Raw genomic sequence first — 10,782 nt, forward strand, 5'->3', positions numbered from 1 at the left:
AGAGAAACCTCTTCATTTCAAACTCTCAGCTTGAATAATTCATTTTACTGCAGTTAGAAAAAAAGTGAACTTGTTACTGAAATTCTTTCCTCTCTCATTTCCCAGCCATTTCTGTCTTGTCCCAGCCGTCAGTCCTCAAGAGATATGGATTACTGTGTTTATCCATGGTATGTTCCCTGTTTACCTTTTTTCTTTTTGTTCTCCAGTTTAGGCGATATTGATTTTGCTGTTTGTTTACCTGATGCATGATAGGTGACTTAGGTTCTGGACAAAAAGTATAATTAAAACTACTCCTGGAACTTTTGACCTCACTAAAATTCATCAAAAGTTAATGCATTTATGGCTGGAATCAATACAAATTATAGATTGGTTTGAACCATATGCAAGTCACGTCATGACATTTCTGTCTTAATAATGCACGCTTTGTAAGATCCGCAGTGACGCCTGAGGTGTTAGCAGGCCTATGTGCATTCACGCATGTCCTTGTGTCTGTGTGTGTGTGTGTACACTCAACAGGTTTGCAGGGAACATGGAGAGGCAGCAAGCTGATAACCTCCTGAAGTCTCACAGCAGCGGCACATATCTGATCAGAGAACGGACTGCAGAGGCCGAGCGGTTTGCCATCAGCATCAAGTTAGTGATAGACACTTGACTGTACAAGAAATGAAGTGCGGCAGTTTTCAGTAGAGGTGGTAAATAGGAATATTTTATCGTTGGTGTGATAAATTACATCATGATATGCTTTTTTATGAGTATATCATGTGTATCATGAGTAGTTCTAGAATACTGAACAAGTGCATTATTTAGAACAATTATAGAAAGCTGGTAAACAGCAACAATCAATGTATAGTAATTGCATAGTAATAAGCAGCTCATTTAGTTCCTGACCAGTGGGCTCATGGTCATTGTTAGCACTGGTACTAAAGATCAAGAGTTTGAGATATTCTGAGAATATTATTAATGAATTTTATTTATTGTTTTATTATTAATGAGCTTTGCAAATGGGGATATTTATACATTGTTGATATATTTTCTTTACCAGGTTTAATGATGAAGTAAAACACATTAAAGTCATAGAGAAAGACAACTGGATTCACATCACAGAGGCAAAAAAGTTTGAAAGTCTCCTGGTAAGAGATCCAGTATGTCCAGCAATAATACTACAGGTGTGGTATAATTAATACATGGTAACTAAGCATTGTTTTTTGTCCTGCCAGGAGTTGGTTGAGTATTATCAGTCTCACTCTCTGAAAGAGAGTTTTAAGCTGTTGGACACAACGTTACGATACCCTTACAAATCCAGAGAGCGCTCAAACTCTCGTGCCAGCACCCGTTCTCCAGGTAAACACTTCTTACACCAGTTTCTTTCTGTTTTCTCTCTTCCTTCCCTCTCTCTTTCCCTCTTTTTTTCCTGGCTATTTAACCTTGGCACCCCTCTGCCCTGCACTATTGCTCACACTTATTGACATACACTGAAGAAACAGACCCCAGCTGCTGGTCACACCCCTCACATGTTGCATGCCACGCCCTCTACCATTTCACCTGTCAATCACCCATAGCTTGTATGCCTGGGTGCCACCCCTTCTGACTGAGGGAAAGGACTGGCTCTGGCTTTTGGCTGCAGTGGGAGCCTGTTGCCCTGCTGACTGAATGGGCACTGTTAAACACATGCAGTATTAGGTCTATTCTAAATTATTTTCGCCACCCTCTGGCCAAAAGCCCGACACGCCGCCTTTGTTCACCTTCCAGCCAAGCCTAACTGGCCCTCACTGAGGCCTTTATTGAAACACATGGCTGCAGAAATGAACAAAGACAATGCACGTCTGTTGGTGAGGGAGGAACTGGGGAGAGGGCTTCTGTAAGGAAAAGGTCAGCAGCTTGTGTCCAGTCAAAGAGCTGATTCACTGCAGATAAGACAATAAGACATTATAATGGCAGGAAACATCCCTCCCCTTACTCTTTGCTGCTGTAGAACTGTTCTCACTGTGACTCTTGAGGCAAGTAAAAGCACATGCATGTTAAAAAATATGTAATGTTATCTTGCAGAGAACATTTTATTGCTTTTAGGCTGAGCTTTCTCTTCTCTTCTCTTCTTCTTCTCTTCTCTTTTCTTCTCGTCTCTTCTATTCTCTTCTCTTTTCCTTTCCTTCATGTCCTAGCAGCCTCCTGTGCTTCCTACAACTTCTCCTTCCTCAGTCCTCAGGGCCTCAACTTCTCTTCTCAAAGCTCTGCCCCCTTCTGGTCAGGTACTGCTAAGCATCATTCTCTCTCTCTCTTTCTCTCTCTTTCCCTCTCTCTCTGATTGTATTCCATCACTCATATTCCATTGTCCTCACTGTCTCATTGTAGAAGCCAGATTATCTATTTATTTCCTTTTCCTCCATACTCATTCTTTCAGTGCCACCTGCTCCCAACTCTTTCTTCTAACTGACTGATCTCGTCTCCAGCTCCTGTAATGCATGACTATATTGCAAACTCCAAATCAATAATGTGAATGGCTGCTTGTTTTGTCACCGCTCATCATGCAGTTCATCCACGCCTCACACCTGGGCCCTGAACCACCCCACCTGCTCCTACGTTTTTTGCAGTCTCAGTTCTATATGTAGTTTCATTTATTGATTAATCTGCTATGGGTCTGTGCAGTATTCACCCCCAGGGTGGTCAGCACGGCAGTGGCCAGATATAACTTTGCTGCTCGAGACATGAGAGAGCTGTCTTTGAGAGAAGGCGACATCGTCAAGATCTACAGCAAGATCGGAGGAGACCAGGGCTGGTGGAAAGGCGAGGCTAATGGAAGGGTAAGAAAGAAGGAGAGCAAAAAGAGACTGTTTATAAAGAAACAAGCATGTAGGGGTATAAGAGTCACTGGCAAGTTAATACTGTGGTAATGGTAAAACATATAAGCCCAGCCCAAAACACATTAAACAGCTCAAATTCATATGGAATCAGCTTTATTACTGTAATTATTTTTATTGTAAATCTTATTATTATTGTCATTTTTGTTATTTTTTGTGTGTGCATACATTTGTGTGTATCATATATCGTTACTGTCTGGAAAAGTATTGTGATATAAACTTTAGCTTATTTTTTATCACCTGCCTCTTTAAGCATGTTTGAATTACACATTAATTATAGTTTAATTTCTAGTTGCGCTGCATTTGCATGGCTCTCTGTGCCTTTTGTGCTCTAGCATAAGTGGATGCTGCTTTGTTCCCGGTTTCAGATTGGCTGGTTCCCCTCGACGTACGTAGATGAGGAAGGCGTGCAGTGAAGCTCTGATGTCACTCTCCAATCAGATCACCCTCCCATCCACAGCCCTCCAACAGAGGACTCTCTTGGTTTCCGTGGGAACACCTTGTGGAATATGGTTTTTTGCTGGAAGCTGTATTTTTCCGTGAATATTTGTACTCCTGTTTCTTTGTTCATCATGTACGAATCTGCATTTTTACCTTTTTTTTTCTTTGGAAAATGTCCACGTGATCTCTGTGAAGAAAACTGGATGGATTCATTACTGTTCCTTTCCGAGGGGCTGGTGGAGAAAATGTGAAAAGTCCAGAACTTTTTCTTGGACAAGTCAAAACCTTCAGCATGGCATTGCCATTTTTTGTGTAAAGATAGCTATGAAGATTTCTGTGGCCAACAGGAGGAGCTGGGGTGGGCATGTATAGATAATTTATTCAAGAGAAGTATCTATAAAAGAGTGATGGAAATTTTATTGTTAAGAAAGTAACGAGGAAAAAAATGCACTATGCATTCCTTTACAGAGAGAACTTGCCTTAGTAGTTATACTAATGCCTTGTGGGCTGACAGGAGTGTTGGTGGGATTTATATGGAAATTATGTTTCTGCACACACACACACACACACACACACACACACACACACATACATACATAAACACACCTCTGCCCTGTACAGTAATATGGTGCCTTTGAAGTGCAATCTCAGCTTTCAGAACACGCTCATACAGGTGCTCCCTGACCCAGGAGTCAGATGAAAAGGCAGTCAGCCTCTTGCTGCCACGGAACTGGGCCACAGGAAAACAGCAGAGGCCCTGGAACGCCCCCCATGACTGTAATTGGACAACCCAAACAAATCATCTCTAACACAATAGAGGATAGCCATCTGGATGCACTGGACCTGTCTATGTCTCTGGCATACAGTGATCAGTTCCGTGTCTGGACCATGAAGATCATCTCCTCAGTGGACATGAGAAGAAATGACACCAACACCTGGACCTGTAGTGCCTGTGTATGGATACCCTTGTCTGACTTGCACAGACAAGGGAGTTAAATCCAAGTCAAACCATCTTTTCTTTTTGTTGACAAATTGGCTAAAGCAAGGGCAAATTAATAACATTTCATACTGACAAACACATTTTTTGTCAAATATCCACAGGTTCTAATTACATTAACACATTTTTCTCTCCTTTGCAGTTTATCATTGTACAGTATCTTGCCTTATTGATTGGTTGACACATGGTGCTGCAGTGGTGTATTTTTAATCTCTGGATTCATGGCAGGATTCTTGGTGCAGTTGCTATGGACTAGGAGCCTCATGCTTTACCTGCGAACCTCAGCCATCAAGTGCACTTTATCTGTGAAATGAGACATTTGAGAACAGACAGGTTTTAAAAAAAACATACTCTCTCAGAATAAGTTCTCAAGTCAGGAGACCAGTGGATTGCCTTTGATCAGAATCCAAGCGCCATTTCTTGGACTCCTAAACTTCAAGCAACCTGCTGTTGTGTCTTTATTTCCTCTGGAGGAGAAGGAGTACACCACCATTTCCCTTCACTCTGTCAATACTAAATATCTGTACAACTCCTACATAGGTGCACTGATGTTGGCCCTTCATTTAATCTACTGAAAAATGTTATATGTTGCTGTGGTCGATCAACCAAGACTGGCAATATTTCACAGAAGCTGAAAGATGGCTGGATGGTGTCTGTCTGTCCAGTGAGAAACATTCACTGGCTGGTTTCAGGCCTGAGTGGAGCTCTTAACAGTGAAGGAAGAGATGATCTCTGGCTTAAGCCTGGACTGGCCAAGGGGCTTCGTTGCTGTTTGTGTAGTGGACAGAAATCCATTGCATGTGGTCATAGATATTACAACTCCTGTCAGTGATCCAGAAAAAATTAAATTGTGTACTTTTTTGAATGGTCAATTATTTCCAAACTGAGGTCTATCATGAAATAAATATTTCTTCTTTTGTCTAACAGTGGTTTGCCCATTTTTGATGTAAAGTCATAAAATCCTAAATGTTTCTATAAAAGTAAATGTGGTTACACGAAGATTTGTAAACATGGCACATGAACATTTTGTCATTCAAATGTCATACTAATGAATAAGTCCATTCAATGCATTTCATGTTGCCTTGTATTGTAGCAACACAAATTTCCGTCGTTTGGATAAAGACGGCATGTAGATCTGTAACATTAAGCACCTTTGAACCTATGAAAAAATTTACTTCCACTGTAAACTGAAGTAATTGCAAATATTTATTTTTGTTTTGTTTTTTTTCTTCTTAATTGGACTGAAAATTTACAATGCAGTCCCTGTGAACACATTGTTCCAACTAACAGTTAAAGTGACCCCACATATATTTTCATCCAGCTATTAAAAGATCTTTAATCATAAGAGAAATTAAAATATTAATGCTGAGATTTATGAATTCATTAAAAATTAATTTTGCAGTACATTATCAGAGCAGTTATAATGGTGTAAGTGCTTGTCATGGCCACTCGGGGGAGCTACATCACTAAAAATTCTCTCCACTCAGTTCAGAACATTGTCAGTTTGTTTTATCTGTGGATAGTCAGTTCCAGTTTTCAACAGAGTAAATAAGACTCGATTCTCTGTAGCAGCATCTTATTTGTGAAAATAGCAATTTCCAATAAACTCGCTGTGGTGGGCAAGGCTGGTTTTCTGATTTTTAATGGGAGATTTCAGGGTACTGAGGATTTAGTCCTAGTCTAGGCCCAGCCTGTGAGTATGAGAAACCGTCTGTGTGTTTAGCTTCTTGTTGCAGTGGAGCTCTTTATGACATTAGTTCTGGGCACAGACACGCCATCCATCACAGCGTACAAACACAATATCAAGCAGTGAAGTTGAAGAATAACATGGTTAGGTAGCCAGGAGTCGTCTGATGGGTTGCTGCAACCAATTTTCAGGGTGCGGCCCCTAAGGGGATTCTGCCTGCCTTCTTAAATAACCATTTCAAATGCTCAAATAGACGTGTGCTTGCAGTCCCAAGATACTGAACACTTTGAATTCAGTATGAAGAGTACAGGTCTCTAATGCTCAAATGCTATGAGATTGAAGTCATGACCAACTACCTCTTCTTTATTAAACCCTTAAATAAAGGTTTATTAATATATACCATATAAGGACTACTGCTTTTAACTGCAATGGCCTACATACAGTGTTACACAGCAATGGATTGTCACCAGCATTTAGATGGAAAGAAAACTTTTTTTTAATGTACTTTTGGTACATTTCATAAGAACTGCTGTAGCAGAAGCATTGTTACGTTTTTGTTATTGAATAATATTCTAGTTATATGGGGCAGTGAGTTGATTTTCATTGCTGGAACAATGAGCAGCAGGTTGATCAAACTGGCTGTGTTTATGACTCATATAACTCATTTATGGCATAATGGAGAGCTGTTTGACTCACTTGCCTTTTCTGACCCTTGTTAGTCAGCAAACTGAGGATAATTAAAAATGATCTGTTCTCTACCAGGGATAATGTGTGATTGACACATCTGGCTGCGGTACCAGCTGAAAACTGTCTCACTCATTCAATCTCCACTGGGGAGATATTAAACAAATGGGCCAGTCTGAAGGCTGAGACTATAGGTGCACTCCCTTAGGAGAGTTAACGTTGCAGGCAAAGGTAGTGAAGGACCTCCAGTACTGGGCAAGGCTGTGAGTGCAGTTCATTTATTTCATTTCCATTTAAAAGTTATCCATTTTTTGGGATGTGTAGCTGCCGAAGCCGATGCTGAGAAAAGGAAATAGACAAAAAAGAAGAAAATTTACAAATCAAACAAAGCCGCTGGTCTTCACAGATCAATGAACTGGCCACATCAGAATCCAGACCTCAGCATCACTGAATGTGGGATTATCTGAATCACGAGAAGGTAAAAAGTCCAACCAACTTCTAAGATTAAACTTCACAGGTGTGGAACAACATCCCTGCAGATTTCTTTAAAAACTGAATGCAGATCTCCCAAAACAATTGGAAGCTGTAACAACATATTACATTTAGTTGTTGAGTCTTCTGTGTAACATACTATTAAACATAGAACCATAAACACCCAAATAATGAAAAGGGTTCTTCAGATAGAACCTATATAGAACCTTTTTGAAAAGGGTTCTGTATCACACCAAAAAGGATTCTTCTGTTGTTACAAGCTTGACATTGTAACTATAACAACACTTTTTGCTGCTATATAGAACCCTTTTCCAAAGGTGAACAGTACATTCTCCATCAATCTGAAGAACCCTTTCATGATGCAAAGAACCCTTCAATCATGCAAGGGATTATTTGAATGCTCATGGTTTTATATAGAACCATTTTTTACTAAAAACCCTGAATCTTTTTTAAGTGTATTCTGTTCACACGTCGGTACTGCTGCTTATACAGTTTAAATTACTGCTGCCTGCTTAGTGTAGATAAAGGAAATCGGGAAATTGTCTCCATAATTGTCTCAAAAATTCACTCAAAAAATGAAAAACCTAATCCAGCTCATATCCTAGTTATTTCTTCATTATTTAGTGACCAAGGATACTAAAATTACATTTCCCCATTAAAGGATTAAATATTTGTGATCTTGCATACAATGGCAAGCAGATAGTTGAGCCTCTGTTTATGATTAAGCTTTTATCAAAATCTGCATGTAATGAATAATATAATGATTCCATGCCAATCTAACCTCCATTCTCTAATTTCAGCGTAAAGCCTTCCATTCAGTGTCCAGGAACGAATCTAACAAGACCAAATTATACTTTAATTAGGACTGATTTTGCTTAAAGGACTTTCCATATTTCATGGCCTAGAATTTAGGCATTGTGTATAACACAAACGTTTTGCGTCTTTGTGAATAGATCTCTGTAAAATGAAATAAGTCTTTTGATCAAAGAGATGAAAGATGTCTTCCTGTCCTGACTTGCCTCGTTCCCCATGTCTTTGTTCTGTGTATCACAGGACATCTCAATGATGCCAGAGCTGCCCCTGGTAAACTGAGGCTGTCCAGAAAGCCAGTGTGTTAAACAGAGAAAGAACTTGCAGATTTTTAGACTACAAGCACAACAAAAGTGCTGAATCCAAAACAGCTCTCGACTTTTTGGGTGTTTAAGACCTTAATTCATAATGCTGAGACTCAGCCATATATATGAACCAATAAATGGGGCTCTGTCCCACATCGACTCCTTGTTCCCTGCTGAGTGAATTAATGTCTATGAAAAGGAAAATTCAGTGTCCTTGTCAGTCCGTAAAGTAGGGTGTGGAGCTGAGGGCTGACGTCCAGCACAGTAACAACACTTTAACCTACGGCTGCCCAATCCTGATCATTGCGATCTACCACCCTGGAAAGTTCAGACCCAACACACCTGGCTCTGATATTCAGATGCTCCTGAAGGCCTTCATTACCTGGATCAGGTAAGATTAGGGTTGGAGCTAAACTCAGCAGGGTGGTAGATCTCCAGGACCAGGATTGGGCACCCCTGTTTGAACTAAACTTGACAATTAGCTAATGGGTTAAATTAGGTCATTAAAGCAGGAAAAGAATCAAACTGTGCAGGAATCTGTCCTTCCAGGACTGGAGTTCCTCACCCTTGCCTTAAACTGAAGTAGATTTACTGAAATATTGGTATATTGAAGCCTGCTGGAAAACCTGCAAGATGAACTACATGCTTGACTTGTGTACCAGATATGTGCTGACTATATTACTGTAGGTTTTGACTCGTGTTACTTTGAGAACAGTCCGCCAACCAACAATATCAAGCCAACGGTGGTGAGAATCTGACCCCTGAAGGATCATTAGCACTAATTGTGGATGGAAAAATATGGTCCAACTTTACATCTACAAGGTAGGTGTGTCTAATAGACTGGACATTATGTGTACACAGTGTTTAAAAACTCCAGCAGCACCACTGGACCCGATACATTTGTACCAGCGCCACACATGTATGCAACACATGCAACTACCATGTCAATGAGAATGATAAGTTGTGTACCAATACGGTAGGTGCACCTGATAAAATGGCCAATGAATAAATCTGTATGTGATTCGGCTGCCCTCTTTAGATTAGTGAGGAAAATTACATTTTGGATTGTGAGGGGTCGTGAAGGTACAAGGCATCCCAGTAGTACTGAGCTCATTTTTCATTGGGGTTTCCCTTCAGATGACTGAAGTTCCAGTACATAAACTAGGGCAGGGATTTTGTTCACAAAGAGCCAGTGACTGCAGGTTTCCACTGCAATCAAGCAGAAGCACACCTGATTCCACTTGTTCTCAGTCTTTAAACAACTAACCAGTAATCTGAGTTGTGCTCTTGCTTGGCTGGAATGCAAAACCTGAAGATACAGCAGTCCTTTTCCAAGCAGATAAGACTGGTGACCACTGAACTAGGGGATGGTGTGAGAGACAGCTATGGAGGAGGATCCCAATTCTCAGTCCTGGTGACCACACTATGCACATTTCTGTGCTTTGTGTCATCCAGCACACCTGATTCAACCCATTAGCTAATTAACAAGCTCCTCATGGGCCAATCCGGATCCTGAAGATCTACCACCCTGCAGAGTTTAGCTCCAACCCTAATCTAACACAACTGATCCATGTAATGAAATCATTTAAGGGCATCTGAACATTATAGCCAGGTGTGTTGGATCTGGACTTTCCAGTGTGGTAGATCTCTAGGATAAGAATTGGACACCACTGGTCCAGCGCATGAAGTCACCAGCACTGGGATGGGAACCCCTGACCTGTGGTGTTCCCATTTTAAGTGGTTCCTAATTCTTTAGTAGCCCCCCCAGTATATTTTGTTGCTTTCCCTGCTCTACACACCTGATTCAACTATTCAGCTATTTAACAAACCCTTCCTAAGTTAAAGCAGATGTGTTAGAGCAGGTCTGCACTCACCGAGTTGGAAATCACTGCTTTAGCACAGTGGTTTTCAACTGGGGACCCACTGCCTTGCAAAATTTAGGGGTTCTCTGGTGGTAAATCTGAACAATTCGGACTCTGTAAGAATCTCTATGATGGAGCTTTTACCATCAAACCACTCTGAGCACATCTTGAGCAAAGATTGATTTCCCTGCTATAAGAGAACCATTACAAACTATTAGGATTAAAACATAAGGGTTCTGCTTGTAATAGCGATGGGCTTAATGGTTTCTAATAGAGAGCACTAGTTTCCTGTAGAATGCCTTTAGATCTCGTTAGAAAACCATCAAATGCATTTAGAATCAGCAATTGGTCACCTGTTAAACCATTCATTTACATTGTGATATCAACCCATTAAGAAAAGCCAAAAACATTACAAAACCACGAGGAACCAAAAGAAACACTTAATGGCTTCTATGTTTTTTTTTCAACAGGGCTTATGCATACATTTTGAAAATTCGGATGGAATTCCCCTTTTAACATGAACTAAAACCCCAAACCACACCCTAACCCTGATGACGATAATCAAGAGTTTCACTACACTGGTTAACAGTTCGACCATCTGTAGATCAGCCTAAGGGACCATCAGAAAGAAGAATAAGACTGAATGATC

At 40.5% G+C, this 10,782-nt stretch overlaps 1 protein-coding gene across 4 annotated transcripts in view; it reads left to right on the top strand.

Moving 5' to 3' along the window:
* Positions 1–5,219, top strand: part of vav2 (vav 2 guanine nucleotide exchange factor) — a 208,275-nt gene extending 203,056 nt beyond the window's left edge. For 2 of the 4 annotated variants that reach the window (XM_036587586.1, XM_036587587.1), the window contains 7 exons: positions 106–167; positions 517–633; positions 1,043–1,130; positions 1,218–1,341; positions 2,160–2,246; positions 2,644–2,798; positions 3,224–5,219. In XM_036587586.1, the coding sequence (XP_036443479.1) occupies positions 106–167; positions 517–633; positions 1,043–1,130; positions 1,218–1,341; positions 2,160–2,246; positions 2,644–2,798; positions 3,224–3,271 (681 nt within the window). In that variant the 3' untranslated portion in view covers positions 3,272–5,219. The remainder of the gene's footprint in view (positions 1–105; positions 168–516; positions 634–1,042; positions 1,131–1,217; positions 1,342–2,159; positions 2,247–2,643; positions 2,799–3,223) is intronic. The other 2 variants (XM_036587588.1, XM_036587589.1) reach the window with 1 other exon arrangement.
* Positions 5,220–10,782: the final 5,563 nt, after the last annotated feature.

This window comes from Colossoma macropomum, unplaced genomic scaffold (genome assembly GCF_904425465.1).
Source record: "Colossoma macropomum unplaced genomic scaffold, Colossoma_macropomum, whole genome shotgun sequence".
Taxonomy (NCBI): Eukaryota; Metazoa; Chordata; class Actinopteri; order Characiformes; family Serrasalmidae; genus Colossoma; species Colossoma macropomum.